General features: G+C 40.5%; 1 protein-coding gene across 6 annotated transcripts in view; it reads left to right on the top strand.

Moving 5' to 3' along the window:
- The window catches only part of LOC122821699 (BAH and coiled-coil domain-containing protein 1), a 73,749-nt gene that overhangs the window by 30,714 nt on the left and 20,411 nt on the right, over positions 1–22,624 (top strand). For 4 of the 6 annotated variants that reach the window (XM_044099831.1, XM_044099832.1, XM_044099834.1 and 1 more), the window contains exons 3-10: positions 7,346–7,528; positions 15,797–15,919; positions 16,009–18,291; positions 18,756–18,867; positions 18,960–19,159; positions 19,396–19,557; positions 21,224–21,477; positions 21,563–21,908. In XM_044099831.1, coding sequence (XP_043955766.1) covers positions 7,346–7,528; positions 15,797–15,919; positions 16,009–18,291; positions 18,756–18,867; positions 18,960–19,159; positions 19,396–19,557; positions 21,224–21,477; positions 21,563–21,908 — 3,663 coding nt within the window. Of the gene's footprint in view, positions 1–1,801; positions 1,975–7,345; positions 7,529–15,796; positions 15,920–16,008; positions 18,292–18,755; positions 18,868–18,959; positions 19,160–19,395; positions 19,558–21,223; positions 21,478–21,562; positions 21,909–22,624 lie in introns of those variants that run through there. The other 2 variants (XM_044099835.1, XM_044099833.1) reach the window with 2 other exon arrangements.

Raw genomic sequence — 22,624 nt, 5'->3', positions numbered from 1 at the left:
AAATGTTCAAATCAGGAGTCTCAAACTAAATGTCCCTCAAGCACATTTAGATATGTTTCTAATTCAGTACATCTGAGCCAATATTTAGGTCATAAGAAGACTTCTTTAGAAATTAGTTACATATTTGATTCAGGTTTCTTCCACTAAGGATGCATTTTAAAGTTCAAGGCAGCATGCCTTGAGGACTGTATTTTGAGATGCCATGTTTGGATCAAAGATAATTCAAAGGTTAGAATGGCCAAGTCAAAGTCTAGATCTAAATCTAATTGAGAGTTTCACTAAATGCTGGAAGACAAAAATACGCGAAATTGTGCTTGCAGCAGAATAGGGTTCTGTAACGTATTGAGTCCGAGATTGTATGGATGCTGGTCAAACTCTTCAGATATTCAATTAATCACTTTTCCTTTTACTTAACATTGACATAGTTGGTTGTGTTGGTGTGTCACGCAAAGCCCAAAGGATTGAAGTTGTTGATGTACCGTGACAAAATGTGAAAAAGGTCAATAAGCATTAATAATTTTGCAAATAACCTTAAGCATCTGTACACATAGAGTGAGAGCAGTATTGATGCAAGATGACTGCTTTCTTTGTTGTACTTTTGTGGAGTCAAAGTGTTAAAAATATTTTTGACACTGCAAAATACGTGTCATTTTGCAGTGTCAAAATGACACTGCAAAATGACAGAGGTAGAGGTAAAAGCTTTGATTTTACCTCTAAATACGTCTCAGAAGAAGCATTTCTTTGTGTTTCTGTTCGGGCCTGAGTTCGCTCACTGTTATTTTCAGAATTCCTGCCAAATTACAGTAAGCCATTTGGGTTAATTTATTTAGGATAAGAACCTCTAATCCCAGTCATGTCCTCTTGCATGTCGTGTAAACACTTGTTCAAAGTTTGTAGATAAATCATATGACCTCTCCAAATAAATTGTATTTGGTTTGTACTGCTCCAAAAGGATTTCTAGTCTGCCTTCGCTGTCTTTACCCTATCATCGTTCTGATAGTGAACAAGTGGCTGACCACCAGCCCCACTTTGCAAACACAGGCTGTCAACTTCAGCAAGACGGCTGCCATATGGACTCACAATCGCGCACACAGATGCTCGCATATGCTCGGCAGCTCCCACATGCTCTTTCACATTGAAACTTTCTCACAGTTGCTCTCACACTTATCTGCTCTAAACTCTCCACTCTTACCCCCTTTCTGTCCCCCACTGGATGCTGCCCTGTGTCAAAAGAGTCCTTCTCACTCTCTTCCTCCGTGCATCTATCCACCTATCCTTCCAACTGCTTCTCGCTTTCCACTTCTCCCACCCCCGCGCTGACCACATCCACTAAGCTCACTCCACAGGCACGCAGTGTGGAGAGTGTCGGAGGCGTGCGCTGCTGGCACTTTCCCCCACCCCTGCACTGGGCACGGCTCCAGCGCTGGACTGCCTGATTGCTCTCTATTTCTCGCTCTTGCTTCAGTATACTTCTTGATCAGCCCAGCTTCTCACTAGATAGATGTTACCATCAACTCCCCTCTTGAACAAAAAGAAAAAAAAAAGAAGAAAATATTTGCAACAATTGTTTCTGAGAAGGAATTTGGCTACCAGTTGCACAAATGCTTTCAATATGGCTTTGACTGTTTGAAGGAAATCCCCCCCACTTTAGTAGCCATTTCAAATTCCTACTGGGTTTTATTGTGAGGAAGTAGGCGCTGGGTTAGTCAGTGGCCCTTTGGGATAGCATATGCAGTCTGGCTGTAGCTGCTGGTGTGTACAGTCCCTCACTCCAGTCCAGCTTTTAAAAGTTTAAAAAGCCCAGTTATGTATTTAGGAGTGAACGCTGGTGTGGAAAGTTTGTCTTGATTTTTCATGGACATCTAAATTCCTGGACAGAACTTGGAATTTGCTCGTTAGGAAAGTCTGGTAGGAAAGAAATTGGAGGTCAAATTTTTGTACCAACAGGCATCCTGCTCAATATGTTTTTACTTGGTAAGTCAATATTCCTTTCACTTGGTTTCAGAGTGAGTTTGTTTTGGAATTGTCCCAAGAATACATGCCACAATTGACTGAACCACCAGTGATTATTTCGTTGTAATTATTTTCTTTTACATAAACAGTGGCTCTGAAAAGTTTGCACACTTCTGTTGAAATACAGGGTTTGTGTAATGTCAAATAAATGGGAGAATGATAAGTTATATAAAAAAAATACATGTAACGTTGCATTTATCCTAATTTATAGAATTTACATTGTACTAAAGGTGTAATAACTTGGTTGAAAAAGTGTGTATACTCTTTAAGTGATGCTGTAAATTCTGCATTCATTCTTCTGGAGAACTCACTTCCCATTAATTCTATAAAAATCTGATTTACTTGAAAACAAGTAAACAACAAATTTTTCAGAGTTTTTAATTATTATTATTATTATTATTATTATTATTATTATTATTATTATTATTATTATTATTATTATTATTATTATTATTATTATTATTATTATTATATATTTTAAAATTATTATTATTATTTTTTATATATATATATATTTGCAACCTTTGACCGAAGCCAAAGGTCATTAAGATCACCAATATCTTAATGTACTGTAATGTGTAAAATCCACATGTGCAGATGGGACAAATCAAAGATTTGAAATGGCTTTGTTCAGAACTAAATTCAGCAGCAAATCAGTGTGCATATCTGAGGCAGATTGTGAATAGTAGATGTCCTCACAATTCAAAAGATTTTGAGAAGGCTTGCAAAGTAGAATGGGCAAACATTGTCAAACCAAAATGTGGGATGCTAATCAACTCCTGCCAATGAACAGTGAGTAATGAAATTGAATGAAAGCACACTGCACACTGTTTTTTTTCCTTCTATTTTTCTTTTCATTCTGAGCTCTGAAGTCGTGCATGCTTCTATTGCTTAACAGGGCTAACTGCATACACGTGTGAGAGTCACTCCATAATAACACAGGTAGAGAATGTTTGCTGTAATTATAAAGAACAAAAATTTTACACCACAGTGACTGTCTTCTTCACACACTTCGCCTTTTTGTGTGTCTTGACTGTTTCCAAAGATACGTGGTCTGCTTCTTTTGGCCCATTTTCTGCGGCGCTCCCGGATCACTGAGCAGTGGCGAGCAGGTTTATGCAGTCACACCTGCAATTTTCTCTTTGTCTCCCTTCTCTCGTCACTGTCACTCTCACCTCTCATTGTCTGTCGAGTGTCCTTGTCTAGACGATACGTCTATCCGTCCCTTTAGGCAGCTGTCTGAAAACAAGACTGAGAACCAAAGACTTCCTGGGTTCATTTATCAAAAGCAGAGAAGGAAATGTGATGCACTGGGAAATAATCATGGACAGTGTGTGAATGAGTGTGCATTTCCTAAGGAGAAAATGTTGGTGTGAGTCCAGCATTCAAAAGGACAACATGCCATGGGTGGGTGCTCATTGTCGTCTCCACCGTTTTTATTTCCCAGATTACTTCTTGAACCACGTAAATCTGTTAACATCCTATTATTGTGCAATGCCTTGTTTGGACACCAAGCAACAGCACAACCTTGAGTAATATTAATCAGCAGGGTTGCTAACAGACCAGATTAGTTACCCAAAAAGTACAAAGAGGTGGGGCCTCCCTCCCAGGATCCAAACAATTAAAACCAGATAAAATTTCTTGGTGAGGTGTGTGTGTGTGTGTGTGTGAATACAAGATCTGGGGCTTCATGGTAGGCTGTGGAGGCTGTTGTTGCTGAGCAGCAGGCTGACTGAGTGCATCAGTCCATCGCTTGTTGTAAAGCCTACTTGCCTTGAGCGCTGTTTCTCTTTTGTTCCCATGACAACTGGGCCTTCATTCTTTTGCTCCGCCTCCCAGCCTGCTACTTGCTCCTTTGCATCCTCGTGGGCCTTTGCCTTGGCCCACGTTACCTCACATGCACAGTTGTTAAGTTTTGTTCCGCCGTCATCTTGCATACCTACGTTGAAAACTAGTTAACACCTCCAGTTCAAGAGCTGCTGTGGAATCTGTTAGACCCTCTTTTCATTTATTTTTTTTTCTGCTTTCACATTTCAACCTTTATACAAGACATTAATAAGAGCAGGCATTGCTCTTATTAAGTTTTAGGCTTAAAAGAAGAACGCTATTATTCCTCAATTCATTTGTTTCCCCCTTACCCTAACTCTATAATAGTATCCTATATGAAAGTCCCCCAGAAATTTGCTGTTTCACTTTCATTTCCAGTTTATCAGGGTGTAGCGGGTAAAATACGGTATGATATTGCACTATTGCTTCTTTTAATAAAACAAAATGAAATGACAAACTATTAGATATGTTCATTACTGCTGAGTCAGCAAGCCAGTAACCTGATGTAAAGGTCGGTATGTTATGAAGCCATATTTTCTTCTGCGGCTGATATTGGAAAACTTATTGTTATCCTCTCTGGAATAGATGTGAAGGTCTGATGTAATAGTTGTGGGGAAGGCCTTAGGTATCCCTCCTAAACCCCCCTGGCCCTCTGCCTCAATATAATTTTAAATCGGCCTTAAATCTAGTTTAGTCATTTAAAATCTACTTCCTTGGCATCCTCTTTTCTCATCTCCTCTTTCTTCTTTACTCGTCTCTCTAACACCACCAACTCTCCTCTCAGATGGTTACAAGAGGCTTCGTTCATTCTGTCACCTTCATAGTCTCTCTCTCGCTCTCTCTTTCTCTCTCCCCCTCTCTGTCTTTCTCTCTCTGATGTAAAGCTGTTAATAATGCAGGAGGATTAGCTGATCTATGTGAGCTGGAGGCGATGAGGAAAGCTGGGGTTCCTGGGGGCAACAGGCAAAGGGGACGAGTGTGTGCTGTGTGAAATGCGGCGGCACATAGGAGCCCTAGGTGCCTGGATGACGGAAGCTGGATGCGTGCCTGGTGAGCACGCTGGCCATAATCCCACCCGCCCGACCCGCTTTGCCCTGTAGTTTGGAGAGCTGTGCCAGGAGCCCTCCATGGAGACAGGGTGATATGAGGTGGCACCAGAGAGCAGAACAACAATGGCTTTTGTGGTAGTTTATAATATGTTGCATCAACACACACAATGCTCCTACAACTGAAGAATCCTCTTCTCTGCTTCTATAAGTTACATTCTCTAAATAGTTAAAGAAATGATGGTGTTCTTTCGGGTTATTGCAATTGTGGACCTGTTAGCAGCTCAATTGGGTTATTTTTACATCTGAGTTTATTTATCTTCACAAAAACAGCATCATATGCTTGCAACCCTATTTACACACTTTGTATTGTTTCATCTCTCATTATGAAACCAAAAACTGCAATACGCTTTTTGGGGTTTTGCTCTTTTGGGCTACACCTCTCCTATCTTTCCACATCTGTATGCAAGAACTTTTGCCCATTTTCAACAGCTCAAACATGGCCAGATTGAATGGAGAGCATTTGTGAATATATATTTTTAAGTCTTGCCATAGACTCAATCATTCTATCACTCCTTCTTAGCATTTTAAAGCAGATGAATAGCCATTTTGTTGTTTTGTTTTGGAGTTGCTGTGTCTTCTTTACTTCATAAAGCTATTAATGTAATAATGTATTATACAAAACAATTATATTTTTACAGTATTTAATTTAAATTAAATTCATGTGAATTTTATTTAGTGGCATCAGAGTGAAGGAGGCTCAATATAAAGTTTGTAAAACCTTTGAAAACCAGTTTTCTGCAGTTCAATATTATCCACTTTTATGGGTCTTTTACAAAAAAAAAGAAAAAAAAACCTAAAAGGAGATGACACCTTTGCACGACGTTTCCCTATGCATCTATTAACTAAATTTGTGAGATGACATGAAAGGCTAATTTTATGGAAGTCTATTTTTTATTTTTAACTGTAAGTTAGGAAAATTTGGAGGTCCCGGAGCACTTCCTCCTGTCTTATGGTATGGTAGAAAATGTGGCTCAGATTTTTCAAAATGTATATCCTGACCTACAATAGATGTGTGTGACCTCCTCTGTTAACCCTTTTGTTTTGACCTTTTAGCCACACGCCTGTTTGCTGTTGAGCAAACTGGTGAGTTCAGGCCTTCTGTCTGCCTTGAGGAGGAACTCATTCCCTGCTTACCAGATTAAAACTTCCAGACATTTTGTTCTCGCAGTCAGTGGAAGGGACTCACTCACGTTTGGATTGATTAAAGGTGGAAGAAAATTATGCATGTCACGTTACACATTTTGCAAGATCAACCGTCCTTGGACAAAGATGATTAACTTTCATGGTGTTTCTTAACCCTATGTCTATATTTTTATAGCTTTGCATGTATGATACACACATGTGTGCATGGGTGTGCAAGTGAGGTCTCATATGGGCAACTTCATACATATGCATGAGACCTCATGGTTGTGTCACTTGGGGGAAATGAATGTGTAAAGAACTGGGCTCCCGGGCCCCTCACTCAAGTGCACTGGCGGGCGCGTAATGGGAATGCAATTTAAGCAGTGGTTAATCAGTGTGTTTTCACCAGCTTGCCCAGCAATGCATAATAGACAATCAGCCCCCAGTCACATGGGCGTTGCTACAAATGGTCAATTACTCATCATAGTCTTGTTAAACACAAGGTTCAGCCAGCCAGGGACAGATTGCTCTGCTGGTGCCATTATTATTGGGAAGAACAAAGCAAAGCAACGTTATGAGTCAGAAAGAAATCGTGAGAGAGGAAGGGAAAGAAGAGACAATAGGAATTTGAAAAGGCACGGACATAGTGTATTTCTGCTCATCAGAGAATAACGGAAATGGCTGTTGTGACAAAAAACAAAGAGGAAGGAAGACGGAAAACCAAAAATGGAACTGAAAAAGAGTGAAAGATAGAACTGTTATAGTCATGCTGAGAAATGCAAGAGTGAAAGACAGAAAAGAGAGAGCGGAGGTGAAATGGAGCAAAGCAATAAAATAGATTGAGGGCATGAAAGTGAGAGATGGAGAGAGCAAGATAATGGAGAGAGGGAGAGAAATTGAGAAAGGGACGCTGGGGAGCAGGAGCAAAAGTGTGTGAGAGCGAGAGGGAGAGAGCCTGAGAAAGTGTGTACTCAGCTGTGAGATGAGACCTCTGTCTGCCCATGGGGAGAGGTGCTGTGAGGGGAGAGGACTCCGCTGACAGCGAAGGGGAGGAGAGTCTCACACTCTTTCTCTCTCTCACACACACACAAATATATGAACACACAAGCTCTCATCCTCTCCAAGGCTTAACAATTCAAGCTAAACAGTGAGTATACAACTAGATAGGGTTAAGGTACTTCCTAGATAGGTTGGTCAAAATCATGGCAATAGTCCACTCTTCTAAATCTAATCTTCACTTTCTTTTTTCCCCTTTTGTCCCATCCATGATGCAGGCAGTGGATTGATGGGCAATTCGTCAGCCTCTTTCATGGGGACCTTCCTGGCCAGTAGTTTGGGTTCCCCGCCTTCTCACCCGCCTCACCCCTCCAGGGCGCCCTCCTCCCCCTCTTCGCCATCCTTCCGAGGCGGACCCCACTCCAGCACCTCACAGATCTGGTTTCCCCATTCCCATGAAGGTACCTTACATAACACGAGCATATACACGCTCATGTAGTTATTCCATCACTTCATCACATCGTCAGTAAAAGGTGATACTTGTATCTTGGCAGTTCTGGAGACACAGGTTTGGCTGGTGTATTGTTGTCCTGACATTTCCTATTCTGGGGATTTGTATAAGGCTTCTGCTAAAATTTGCAGTACTTCAACTATAGTTTTGCACCAAAAATAGAAAAAAGAACAGAGTGCTGTGGTTCAATTGTCTGGATAAGGATGCAGGGTCAATAGTTCAGCCAAGGAATCTTGCGGTATTCAATTCATGTCAGCAAGAATGTCGCCCCAGGCTGCGCGTAGCAGCACAAGGAAACTTGGGCCAATAAAAAGTTGCAGAGATTGCAAAGCTTTCTGCCATTGCCTCAATTGCAGCTTAACAAAGGGGCGGTCCCACCCAACACTCAGCATTATAACATCCTAACTGCACAAACATGTGCTCAGACACCCAAAATAAGTACATTGAGGGTTTCATACTCCCAATGTTAGTTTCATCAGAAAGTCAGAGAAGGATGACATTGATATTTTTTTTTGTTTTTGAATATTTACATCCAGGCTAAGAGAGGAAATATAAACAAAAACTTATTCAAATAAAGATCTGAGTAGCGTAGCCTTCTTTAGCAGCTTCCCTGCCCCTGCTTAACAAAATCATCCCCACAACATAAATCAGTCACCACCGTGTGGCAATGGTAGGCTTAATGTGATGTGTGGTGTTAGTTTTCCATCACATATTGTGTTTTGCATTTGGACCAAGCAGTTAAATTTTTACCTCATCTCATTTCATACAGGCTGACCTTATTTGCTGATTATATGTATTTTGGCAACTGTTGGTTTTATGTAAGAGCAAAAGAGAAAAAAAAAAAAAAGAGTAAAACAAATGGTGACCAAACCTTTCAGATACCTTTATTTGTAAAACAAATGCTTGAAAACCACATGTACTTCTTTTTGTTAGTCTGTCACATAAAATCCAAGTAAAACACATTGACGTTTGGGGTTGTAATGTGGGAGTTTGTGGTGTGTGAGTGACTGAATGAATTTTAGAGAAAATCTTTTTGCCTGGCTTTGTACATCTGGTGAGGCGATGAACTTTCTACATTAACACAGTTTCCGTCATAAAAAACATTCTGAATAATCTCTGTATGAGCAGATGTTTCACGCATCAACACAAGAACTCTTCAAAGACATAAAAGTGTTTTAGAAGTAGATCAACAACAGAAACAACTACAAGAACTCTTTAAACTAGTGTACCACCATTATTAAAATGCTTAAGGTACAACCACAGAATACTATGGTATCTTCTGAACTTCAGACTTTACTTCCTCGAACCCACAGACGACGTGTGTGTTTGTTGAAACACCGAATGCTTCTTTCAGCCAAGACATCATTGATTCAGTCAGTTAACAGTTGCTCCAATTCATGGAGAAAATCTCAGCTGAAAAATAAACTTCAATATCGGCTCACTTAGATACATTCTCCCTCCAGGTTCATTTTATGAAGCCTCTCTGTTTGCCTTACCTTACGCTCTTAAGGTTTCATCGTCAAGCACTTTCTTTTGTGGAAAAGAAAAATAATATTAGGAGTGATGATGGCAATGCCAACCCTAATAAAAGTAATGGAGGTGATTATGACTGGGATTATTACTCAGTTGGCAATGGAGGCCATTATCTCTATTGCAGTTTAATTGCATATAACGCACTAAGAGCATGATTGAATCCAGACTGTTCATCAACCACATTCAGCTGTTCCCTCCTCGACATAATTGCACATTGTCTTTTTCCTGTTTTGCATAAAAAGCAAGTCATCAAAATGAGCGGCACAATTACCCAGACTCTCGCCTCTTCTCTCTGGGTGTCAGCAGCCCCCCGCCGGCAGCAGAGCAAGCTCTGACTTCTGCATGTGTCGCCGCATTAGTGTCTCACTTGTGTGCTCTGAGATACTCCGCGGATATTTTTTTCCTTGTCTCCAAGTGTCCTTATAAACAGAGTACTTACATGCAAATTCAAATGTAGTAGTTGAAATTTAAAGTCAGCTACTCGTTTACGATTCACGTTTAAGGTATAGACAGCTTAAACCAGATATTAACATTATTTAAAAAAAGAACTAAACTATCCCCCCCCCCCCTCACTTTCTGACATTAAACTGTAATTTTTTCTGATTAAGGTAAATTGGGATCTCTTTTTTTTTTTCTTTTTTGCAAAATACTGGTAAAAAAAAAATTATATTTAATTTATTTTTCATCTTCTTGCCTTTTCACCTTCACCTTATTGCACACTAAGTGTAAGCTGGGCTTTATTATTTTCCACATGATGTCTTCTTGTGATGTCATGTATTCTGTGAATTTCACTAGTACCCCGTGCAACAAAACTCCCCCATATAGCAAGGTGCTGCCACCACCGCGCTTTAGAGTTGGGATTGTGTTCTAATGTTTTCAAAGTTACCAAGTCTTCCTCCAAATGCACCTGTCTTATTTGAGTGTATTTGCAAACTGTAATCAACACCTGGGCTTTCCCAAATAGTTAAAAAGGATAAACTCAGTGTATATAAACTCCTAAATTTGAAGCAAGCAATCAATAAAACATCTATAAAAAATGATTTCATGATCGTATAATTTAGCTAGTCCATATCATCTTGGTAATCCTGAGTTAATTTGGGAAATGACTAGTATGATTTAATGTCAAACAGTGAGGAGAAACAGTTATGTGGGGGGGAGGTGGGCTTGTACATTGTATGTAAAATCTTTTTATTTTTTTTATTACCAATATATTTTTATTGAGATTTTTCACTTTGGAAATACAAGCATGTAATTATCTGAACAGGTTCTCTTTGTAGTTATTACATGACAGTAATTATTTCACTCAACTCAGAGAAATAAAAATCTAAGAAATAAAGGAAAAACAAAAAAAGAAAAAAACACAGCTTCTCAAAAACAGGGGTATTCACACAGATTACAAATTGGTCAGATATGAATGTACACATCTATACAACATGGCACACCACAGGTTCCAGCAAATCAGAACTCAAACGAAGTCTAAGTCCTTAATAAAATTAATGAAAGGCCCCCAAATCCTCTCGAAAAGATTAAAATGTTGTTTTTTAACTGGAAATGTAATTTCGCATAATGCTTTTCCAGTCTTCCTTACTTTGAAGTGAATTCTTATGTTCTGATTGGCATATAATGTATTTAAAAGTGAAATTAAAAAAAAGCTTAAGCAATGTGCAGGGTCTACAGAAATACTTCTCCAAGTTTTGCTTTGGTAAAAGAAAAAGAATGTAAATGTTAAATCTCACTAGACATGCAAAGCCCACAGTAATCAAAACACACTCTGTCAGATGCACTTGTTCTCACTTTCAAGCCGTCAAATGTTGCTGTTTTGTCAAAGCTGATGGCATCTCTTAAATACGCACATGGTGTCCTTTACTGTTAATTTGGTGATGTAACAATATTTCACACCATTTATTTCTGAAGAGCTGATTTGAGTCCGAGAAAACTGTTGTATCTTGCTAAGTTTATATTTAGTCTCAGATTAGTTTGAACATTTCACTCTGTTTGGTCTGGAACCTCATGTCCAGTGAATATTATAGCAACAAAAAACATAATGTCCTGTCCAAACAAACATCAACATTTTGTAAAATCAAGATTTTATGCTGATCCTCCAATCAACATTCCTCACTCTTCCCTTTCAGATATGTGACTTTAAGATGCTTCTTTCACATACAAATCGTTCTACATATCAATTAGTATACTTTAATTCTTTCTGATTGTATAGGCATACACTTTCACATTAAGAGTAGGGCCTGCTGTAAATTTTGTGATGACAGTTTAGGATTCTAAGACTTTAGTTATGGTCTTGTGGTCTACTTTCAGGGTGAACTTGTATAGATGACCAGAGCTAGGCATGTTTGGGTGTTACTTTAAATCTACAAATGTAAGCTATTTTCAAGACAGTGAAATGGCTGATTTAAAGTTCTCTTGAGACCTCTTCAATACCCTTACAGTCTTGTAAGGATTTTATCATAGTGTAAATTCTCATTTTAACATTCAGAAGCAAAACAGAAATGTCTGAGGTCTGAACAGAGCAATTTTCTTTTAAAAATGCCAAATATTTTATTTCTCATTACATGCACTTGTGATATGCCTTTCTATAGGATTTTAACTATTTTAGATTGCTATAAATATCCAAATTCACTATTATCAGAAGCAGCTTTTATTTCTCTTGCATTTCACAAATAAAAAAAAAGTTTTAATATATTTGGCTTTGTAATTAGCTGTTTGTTGCAAAAACTATTTTGAGAAACCCAGCTTTGCAAGACATGCTTCTAAAGGATATTGGACAAAATACAAAATGAAACTTTTTGTTATTCCTTTACTGACTTAACCTGTCTGTGGGGAAGCACTACCTTGTATAGAACTATAGAGACCATTATAATAGGTACTTTATTTGTTTATTATATATCAGGCCTTTGTGTGAAATGTCATGTTAATTCGCATAACCTTTTTCAGTCAGCTTGGTAGCTGAGTGAAAAAAAATAGAAAACATCTTTGAATCAAACCTGATACAGGCCTGAGGCCAGCTGAATGTGGTTCAAATGATTCACCTTGTGCCAAAAAGAATCTCTCTCATAACTCAGTTTACACTTATAGACATACATGAATGCATCGATCGCCTGCACACTGCTTGTCTAATCCACTCCTGTTTGATACACCTTTCCAAGCCTATCTTCAGTTGTTCTTCTTTTCCTCCTGTGGGTCCTTCCTGTCGGTTTTCCTGTAGAAGGATTTAAGCAGCACTACCCACCCTCCTCCCACCCCAACATGCATCCTTCAACCACCCAACTTTCCCAAGCACAAGTCTGCTTCTTTCATGCTCTCTTTCTCTCTCTTGCCGGCCTGCATCCCTTCCTCTCAATTAGTCAAACCTGAGGAGATACATCACAGTACTGCCCCTCCTCTGCCAAGTATCTCTCGCCTCCTCTGCACTTCTCCACCCCTTCTGTGTCTTGATGGTTCTGTCATTTTTTATCAATTAGCGGCCATGACAGCCAACTTAGGCTGCTCCTCCTCTTCTCTTGGTCTTCATTTGCCCGGCACTGTCCATCAATTTACCTAGCTATGAATTTTTGCAGCCATGTGCATTTGGGTGAGCGATATCATGATATCAGATAGTGATGGTTTGAAAAATTTTGAAGATTTGAGAAATCAGAGAGATTGCCAGTTTTAAAAGTAATAATTGAAGTAGAAAGTAATATCCTAGCAAACATCTGACTCTTATATATATATATATACGCAACAAATGTACTTGATAACTTTGTTTTACATAGAAAATTGTGGAGAACTTAACATACTGACAGCCTTATACAAGCAGAAATTGTATATTAATTCATTTATTCATTATTTATTTTAGATAAACTTCATAAGTAATTGATTGGGCTGGGGAGTACTAACTCTTTTCTTTGTTTTCCATCCAGACACTTCCTCTCTTTTCGTTTTCTGTTGTAATAAGTATTACCTTTTGGATATTCAGAAAAGAAATTCAACTCTGTGTGCTCTGTCTCTTGCCTCTGCTCCTCCCTCAGAATTAAAGGCATGCACTGTTAACACTCCTCTGTCATTTACTTGCTGATGCTGACATGTCTCTGTGCGTCCCTGTGTATGCGGAGAGAGCCTGGCTGTTGTGCAGTCAGCAGACTGCACTAAGACCTTTCTCAAGTCACCTGCTGGAGCAGCAGCAGAGATTAATGGCTGAATGGGCTCCGCCATGCCCAGCAGTCTCCCCCGTGTTGTCCCATCGGAGGGCACGTTGAAACTGAGCAGGCTGGCATTATCGGGCACAGCCAGACCACACTGTGAAAAGGGATTACGCTGTCAATCGTCACGCTCACAAACAACATGCTGCTGGAGAAAAAAAGGCGCTCTCTTGGATAAAGACTGTCGAACTGCGCTCTGCTTTTCTCCCCCTTGAAAATCTGAGAAAAATGTCTTGCTTAAACAAAGGATCCCTCTGCCCCCACCTCAGTTGGTGAATTGGCATAAATCTGAATGCTTATTAATCATCACAGTAAAAAAAGACAAAGTGGGGATGGGAAAAGAGTATTTGAGGTAGAAAAAGCTGTGAAACAGAGGAAAAATTAAAGAAAAAACAACAGTATGCAATTATCGCCCTGTTACCCTGCATAGAAAGCCACACCTCCTGTGTTACTGCCATGCTGTTTGCCCTCTCTGTGCATTTCATTAATTAAGATTGGAGGAAGCAGGGGCTGCAATGAGGCAAGGTCATTAAGCCCACCACAACACTCCTCCCTCTCCTGAGCCAGCTCTCAGCTCCAGCTGCATTGTCAAGAAAGAATTGACTCAACAACCAGGGATGAATTTAAAAGGAAAAAATATATATATCATCAGATAAGGACAAGGCCACACGGAGTGCATTAGTGCTTTCCTGAAAGAAGTTGCATGTTTGTCTTTAATTTAATCTACAGAGTACTGTAAACTGTATAGTACTCTGTTCCTTTTGTCATTGTCTATATTTTCTTTGTGTTGGAAAGTTACATTGGAAGAATTAATGTGCCTTTTTGTGGGCACTAATCTTCTGGTATATTTCTGACTAGAAATTTTACCGTTCTTTTTATCAGCGGTAAACTGATTGGTAAACTGATGAACTAATACATCAATTCATAAACTTGGTTGAAATTAGTTAATTTCCAATTGTGGATGATAGGTTAGACTTTAATGTAGATTCTTCATAGAGTGGACGTTGGGGCATTCCAGAAGCTTAGTGCTACCCTGTTTTATCTATACCATGCCAAATTTAGTTCTGATACTAATTTGGCTTCAGGGTCCTTTTGGAACACCCAAAAGGGTATCCAAGTTTCAACCATCTGTCAATTAAATCGAGGGGGGAGTTGAAGAACTTGGAGGTAGCCCTTGATTAATCTATTGCCCTAGTGCAATAAACCGCCTTCACTCATCTAAACATCAGAACATTCTTCTCCTGCTTGACCGTAAAACCTTTCTGAAGAAGGAATTTGACTTGTTCATATGGGCACTGAAGTGGTTGGTTTTGTTTGAAGATGTTGGTTTTGCTTGAAGATATTGGTTTTGTCGCTTGGGCTCCTTTTTTGGTTGGCACTCCCTCAGACCTTGTTGTGATGCCAGGAGGTTGCTTAGAGATACAGTCAGTGTCTGGTTGGGCTGCAACCTATCTTTAATTTATTCAAATGGATTGGGGTTGTATGTATACAATTTAATCTATGTCTATATATTTGTTCCTAATAGGATTAACAGAAATCCACAATAATTAGAAACTTGTGCAATCTGTTCTGATTTCACAAATGTATTGAGGTTGCTGGTTGCTTGCTATGCAAATAAGAATGGTTTATTTGTATCATTAAAAACTCCCAAATTATGACATTCATATCATTGATGAGTGGACGTTTCAGTCACTGGCATTGCACAGGAATCCCAGAAAAAGCAGGCTCACTATGTCATGTTAGGGTTTTTAAATATTATTTACTTACATGTATCCAACCTTAAAAATAAATAAAAATGGCCAGGCATGCTACATTATCTTTCTAGCACTCCTTAGACCTTATATTTTAATCTTCTTTGAAAATTATTTATACATTCGTGTAAATAGGGTAGTTTAATTTGCATTCACGTGTTTAGAGGCCATAGTTACCCAGTTGCAGTGGTGTTGTCATAGTGATGCCTGTCTAGGCTTTCATCTCAGTCCACATTCTCTCTCTTCTCCACCCTCAAAGTCCTTTGTGCTCTCCAGTGTCCTATTTCATAATGATTATGTTTTTCTGTGGTATTGGTATGAATGTACCACAGATGGCCTTGATTTAAAGAGCGCAGGTGTACTGGCTTATAGGCCCAAAATCCAAGCATCCTTTTACCTCTAAACTAGGTTACTCAGACGAGCTCTCTGTTCACACAAGCCTAAAATCCACCCTCATCGCTACACTCAGATGAGTATAGGTGCTGCTGTTGGTTCTCACGGTGTGATGAAGAATAAGCCGTATGTCTCAAAGAAAAATGTCATATTACACCAATCCCAGAGCTTTTCTTTCATTATCTAAATGCTAAACTCAGGCAGGAAAAGCAAACATTAGAATCACAGCCAGTACTTATTTGCGTATGAACACCAGCAGCTGCACTGGGCCTGAAGGATTACTGCATATAACTCCATCACAGTAGTGGGTGTCGTTTTATCAACCATCTCTTTCCCTGTCTCTTGTAGGTCCAGGATACCCTCGATTTTCAGGGAGTCTGGCCCACACTTTCCTTCCAATGAGCCACTTAGATCACCATGCCAACAGTGGTGTTTTGTATGGGCAGCACCGTTTCTATGACACACAAAAAGGTAAGACGTGCTAATAAGAAGATAGTTGAGAACACATTTATTCATCAAATGTAACCTTCTTTGCTTACATGCCTTCTTTTCTGTTCTAGAAAACTTTTACCTGCGGGGTCTCCCATCCCAGCCATCACTCATTTCAGCCAATCACAGCCTGCCATCAATGTCTAGGACAGGTTCAGGACACTCTCAGGGGTCCTGCAGCAGGGACAGAGATCCAGGCTTGGGGACTGGTATACATAAGGGTCTTAAAGAGGGATCACTAGAGAGAGGGGTAGTACCTATCAAGGACAAGGAAAGATCCAGTGGAAAACAAGATGCTAAAGAGCGACAGCAGCAGCAACAACAACACCAGAATCACCAGACGCCTCAGACCACACACCACCACCATTCCCACACCCATCAGCAGCAGTCTATCTATCCACAGCACCCACTGCCATTAGAGGAGGTCAATAGTCGAGCACTGGAGAGACATAAAGCATCACTCACTATGGAGTACACTAAAGATCACCATCAGACTATGAGCAAGCCCCTTAGTGCTTGTTTACATAATGGCAAGATGCCAAATGGAGATCCAGGAACGACAACAGGGTCGAAAGTCTCCTTGCCAAGCTGTGGTGGAGAGGGCACAGGCCTTCGATCTATGGTAGACGGGGGGAGCAGCCAGGGCAGGCTTATAGGGTCCAATGTCAATGGTCGCTGCACCAAAGAAGGGGTAAGTGGTGAGATGAGGATTAGTGAACAGCCTTCTGATTGTCTGGAAAGGGGTCAGGCACCACTTCATCACTCTCTGCCCTACTCAGTACCAACACCCTTACACATGGGCTCTGCTGCTGGAGGGGCACATAGTCATCCCCATCCTCATGCTCACCCCCATTCACATCCTCATCCAGGGGGATTCCATTGCCTTCAGCTCCACCCCAGCCATCCACACCACCCACATCATTCCCACCATACCCACCACCATCCAGATTTTTTTTGTCCCCCCCCACCTGCTCCTTTGGCCAACCCTGCCTCACAAGACAGAGGGACAATCAATGTAGGACGGGAGCCTAAAGTCACAGGGCCAACATTTGTACCGTCTGTGGCAGATCTAGGGGACAAATCAAATGGACCATTCCAGCTTGGTAACCCTGATTGCCAGGGTGTGGTAAACGGAGGAGGCAGCACCTCCAAGGACAAAGCAATTGAAAAAGGTGGCACTGGGCACCACAGTAACTGGCAGAGAAAACAGCAACAGCAGCATCCATACAGAAAGACAGAGAAGTCTCTAGACTGGATGCAATCTCACCACCAACATGTTCAGCCCTCACAGCTTCCTCCGCAACCCCAACAGCAACAACAAAAAACTCCCCATTCTCAACAACAGCACCAAGTTGTACGATCACGTAGCGCAGAGTGTATTAATAGTTCGGTGGACATGGATGTGTTCAGACCTTCGCTTTCCCAGGGACCAAAGGCGGGGCATTCTGTCCCTCATTCTGTCAATTCCTCTCCTTACAGAGACTGTTCCCATCAGGGACCTCCACCTAATTCTTCCCCACTTGGAAACAAAAACATGGGACAACATGCAGGGGCTGGAGCATCCCATGCTTCCGGAGGCAGCTGCTCATTACAGAGGGAAGGCCAAAAGGTAGCTAGGATTCGTCATCAGCAGCATGGGAGACCTGGCCCTGATGCTCCTTCTCCATCTGAGCTGAACCAGAGTAACAATCAGGAGCTTAAGAGAAAGATGGACATGTCTCCTTATGGGTATAACAACAACAGTGGGCAACATCATCATCAGCAACCTCCTGTACCTCCATGGGGAATGAGGCCTCCACATCACATGTCACAACCTGAGGAGGAGCAGAGGAGGTCATACATGGAGTTAGGAGGCTCTGGTGCACAACACTCACAACGGCAACAGCAGCAACAACAGCAAGGATTAGTGCTCCCTCCTCAACAGCCCCCACCTGCACCCACTCTCAGTCAGCAACAGCCACAGCAGCAACCGGACGCCCAAGGTCCAACTCAGGGCGAGAGCAGTGCCATGAAGAGCCTGCTGAAGTACAGCAACCAGCATCAACCATTGCTTCTTTCTCAGAAGAGCCCATTTGGGGGGCTGGGAAGTCTCAAATCGGGTCCATCAGGGGGTAGCTGTGCTCTTCAGGGCAACAAGCAGACTCTCCCTTCCAGGAAGGGGCCTGCTGATGGTGAGCGCCCTGATTACAGTGTAAGGAGCAGAGAAACGGGGGAGGCGGGTCATGTGGAAAACGAGGTGCGGCAGCCACCAGTGGGAATTGCAGTAGCAGTCGCCAGACAAAGGGAGCCGCCATGTCGTTCAGGAGACAGTCACCCCAACAGCCGGCAGGGACGAGTACATAACTCTGTGAAAGGTAGGATAGAGCAATGCACAACAAAGTAAAGTGTAAGAAATTGTTGAAACAAAGATAAAATTTTAGAAGGCTAAAATGTAAATAAATTGTTATGGTCAATAGAATTCAAAATAATTTTTTATTTAGTTTTGTTATTTGGTCACCTTTTTCAGGGTTTTTTTTTAAACACAAATTTAACTCAAATTTTGATGAATATTGCTGATTACTGTTGAATTTTATTGTAAATATTCGTTCAATTAATATTTTTTTATACTATATCCAGCCTCAACTATCGGGTTTTGCAAACAAACAGAAAGTCCTTTTTTTATTTGCATTGATAGTATAAATGAATTGCACGTGTCCATGTTTCAGAACTTTAAAAAACTTGTAACTTGTATCAGCATGAATTCATATTTTTAATTCATAGTTTCGCGATGAGAAGACTATTAGGAGTATCTGCCTTATATGTAATGTTCGTCTCACAGGATTGCCTCGCTCCATGTATCCTGTGGATCCCAATGAGGAGGAAAGGAAAAGGATAAATGAAGAACAAATGGGTCTCAATTGTCTGGATAGAGATAGAGATCCATACATCAGGTATGTAAATGTAAATCCCAAGGCTACACAAATTTGCTTTGAAAAAACAAACAAAAAAACATGTACTGTATTCCTCTATTTTATAATGACAGGGATAATAAGGACCGTGTGGAGTTTGCAAGGATCCACCCTTCCACCAGCTGCCATGGAGACCTCACTTCTCATCTGATGGTCCCTGGTGGGACATCCCTCCAGTCTGGTCAGTTAGGAGACCCTGCTGCACATTCTGCTCACCATCATTGGATGCCAAGAACTGGAAGTCCGTCCCTTTGGATGACAGGACATTCTTATGGTAAAAAAAAACAACAAAAAAAACTATCTACTGTAACACACGTCTTGTTTGCACCAGTTTCAATTTAAAATATACGTTTTGAAAATGCAAAGAACAAATTCCCTCCTTGCTTTTTGTTACCATTTTGTTTTAAATTAAGCTATTTCAAATGGCCTTTTTATTCTTCGGGGTTTTGAAACTAGTAATCACATTCATATATTAGTTTTGTAATCTCTGTTGTAATAATTTTTGTACAGCAGGTATAGGTCATACACCCTTGCATCAGAACCTGCCTCCAGGTTTTTCTTCAGCCATGCCAGGCCCTCTGCAGCCAGTCCTTCCTCTACCACAGGACCCCTCAGCCCAGTTAGTGGTCCTCCCCTCTGAGCCTACACCCCATCCAGCGCCACATCACTTGGGTATGCCATAATTTTACGCTATCAAATGTAAAAAAAAAAACAAAAAAACAGTGTATAAATAATAAATAAATAATGTTTACTTGTTTGAATGTTTGAAGCAGACATTCAGATGTCTTTTTAAATACACTCCAGTGTGTTTTAGTGTTTGTTTGATCACAATAAATTTAAAGAATTAGTGGTGATCTTGTAAGAAAATGTAATAGAAACAACAAAAGACTTTAGAAGGAAACTCAACATCCTTCCGGACAAAAAGATTTAACTTGCAGAGCTGCAACTGAATGGTTGGGATCAAGTTATATTTATGTGTCAGAATGTCCCCATCAAGTCCCCTAAAGCTAAAGAGGAATGGTGAAGCATTTCAATACCTTAATGTGTGAACTGGTAAATATACTCCAAAAAACATTTGATCAACACACTCAGAGGAGCTATGTACAAATGCTTGCCCCTCGTTTTAGATTTTGATTTGTTAAATATAAAATTGTCTCATTTTTCCACTTCAAAAATCCTGAGAATTTTATGCTCTATTGATTTTGATTAGGATTTTGAGCATAAAACCCTATATTGATATATTGATATATTGATATATATTTTATGCTCTATTGATTTTGATTAGGATTTTGAGCATAAAACCCTATATTGATATATTGACGTTTTTGTCTGTAATATGACAAAAAATTCAAGTAGTATAAATTTTTTTGCACATCATGTGCACTACAATAAACTTTGACTGCTCAGGAGAGAAAAAAATAACAGATGTGACAGAATGATTGCTTTTTGTAAGCCACCATATACACATATTTAGTCAGTAGACAGACAACTTTAATCTGCCTGCTCAGGCTTAGAACCTGCAGTTTAGTCGTTGCTCTGCAGGACTAACAACTGAGAAGGAAATGGATCAACACAAACTACCCTACAGGGAAACATTTGCATATTCAAGTCTGACTCTAATTGTTGGGGTATGACAAAAGAAGGAATTAAGAAAAAAGAAGATGAACCTGTTAATCGGAAATGCATAATAAAGTCACACAGGGAGGGAAAGGGAAAATAAGGTTGCTGTGTGGTTCCTTGAGCATAACATCTGGTATAAGAGAGGAAGTACACTTTGAGACATGGGAATTAGGATTTATGAAATACCCCTTTTCATTGAGGTTTGATTGAGCAGGTGGGACATTTCTGAGTTCCCTGAAGGGACATAGTTCTATTTTCAGCCTGGAGCTTGACCTCTAATCAACCTAACAACAATAATCATCTGGTGTCATTTTACCATTGTTAAAACTTTCCTCCTACATTCCAAAATTCTCAGAGCAGATTGTAAGAAAGTGCTTTTTGTTTTAAACAAAGGAGGGAGAGTGTGGGATTTTTGCTGCCTGGGGAGATCTTGTGCAGTGAAGTCAAAAAATCATTTTTGAAAGGATCGATGTTTCTATGAAATGTGAATACAATGGTTTTTAAATGATCCCTAATGGTTTTTGCTGTTTGACAATTGTCTTCTGACAGGTACATTATGATAGAAAAAGAGAAAACAATTGTTATCTGCATGGCAATGTATTGTAGAGTGCTATACATGGTGATATGAAAAAAGAATGTGTTCATGCATGTGCATGCAAGATCTTTTGTTGAAGCGAAGAGTCCCCTCATTGAATTCCTCTTTCCTTTTTCTCATTAGATGTGATCGAGCAGCAAGGGCTGTGGCCCCCTGTGTATAGCGCGCGGGGTCCACCCTCCCACATGCAACATCCTGCTGTGTACTCCCGATCTCAGTTTCTACGGCAACAGGAGCTGTACGCGTTCCAGCAGCACCAACAGCTCCAACATCAGCACCAGAATCACCAGTCGCAGCAGCTGCAGCTACCTCCTCAGCCTCAACAGCAACACAGGGCTGCACATACCATGCAGCATCAACCCACGCATAACGAACAGGTGGGTATTAAGATTTGGTGTGTGTTTATCGTATTTTAAAGACACACATGATATGTATATAAAACTAAACTTTTTGATATGGTAGATACACAAGAGACCAGACGAGCCGTCAGATGAACTAGAAGAACTGATTACAGAGCCAAGACCATCCAAACCTGCTAAGAACTACTCATATAACCCCCCACAAAGAAGCAACTCACCCCCTGGAGCCTGTGCCACTCACTTGTCCCCTTGTTACCAATCCCCCTCACTGCGCCAACATCCCAGAAGCACTCCTTCTACACCCTGCCCAGCACCCAGCCCCATGGCGGCAACCCCTCACTCTCCTGCAATCAGTCCTGCACCACCTCAGATGCTCAAGGGTCCTGAATCCCAGGATAAGAGGGGCGAAGGACAAGCCCCTCAAGATTACCCAGAATCTCTGGAGCCTGGTAAGCAACAGGGAAAAAAGTCTTTATTGGATCCAAGTGAATCTCAAAATAATCTTCAAAATAATTTCAATCTTTAACTGGTCATTAAACATGGTCATTTCATCCACTTCTGTCCATACTGATGATAATGACTGATGAAAGCCTAAAATCCACTTTCTTTGAAAAGATGGATATTACAAAAGACTGACTGGGAAGTTTTATTTCACAAGATGTAAGCATGAGTCAGTGCTTCAAGAGCTACTTTGGTTACGTTAAGCCACTACCGAACCAGAGACAATTTCTGAAGAGTCTTGCCCGAGTTAATGAGAGAAAGGACTGGACTGTTGCACATTGGTCCAAAGTCATGCTTTAAAAAACAAGTACATGTTACAATTAATCTGGAAATGCGTGTCCCAGAACTTAAAGTAGAAAAGCAGAGGTGCAGAATCCAAGTTGCTAATGGACAAGTGTGAAGTTTCCAAAGTTAATGATATAAAGAGTGATTTCAATGTTTTTACTGGTGTTGGTCTAGCACTTACACCCAAAACAAAAGTATCTACTTTAGTGACAATGGTATCATCATCATTGACTGGCCAGTCACCTGGCCTGAATCTTTGAGATAATCATCAGGACAATATAACTATTGTCCTGTTGTCCAACAGTCATGGAGTCAGACTGTTGGAGGACTCAACAGTCTGACTCCATGCCACGAAACTTTGATAAGCCATTGATGGGTG

The sequence above is a fragment of the Gambusia affinis genome, linkage group LG19 (genome assembly GCF_019740435.1).
Source record: "Gambusia affinis linkage group LG19, SWU_Gaff_1.0, whole genome shotgun sequence".
Classification (NCBI taxonomy): Eukaryota; Metazoa; Chordata; class Actinopteri; order Cyprinodontiformes; family Poeciliidae; genus Gambusia; species Gambusia affinis.
The sequence above is the reverse complement of the archived record's forward strand: the minus strand, read 5'-3'. Positions and strand labels throughout refer to the sequence as shown.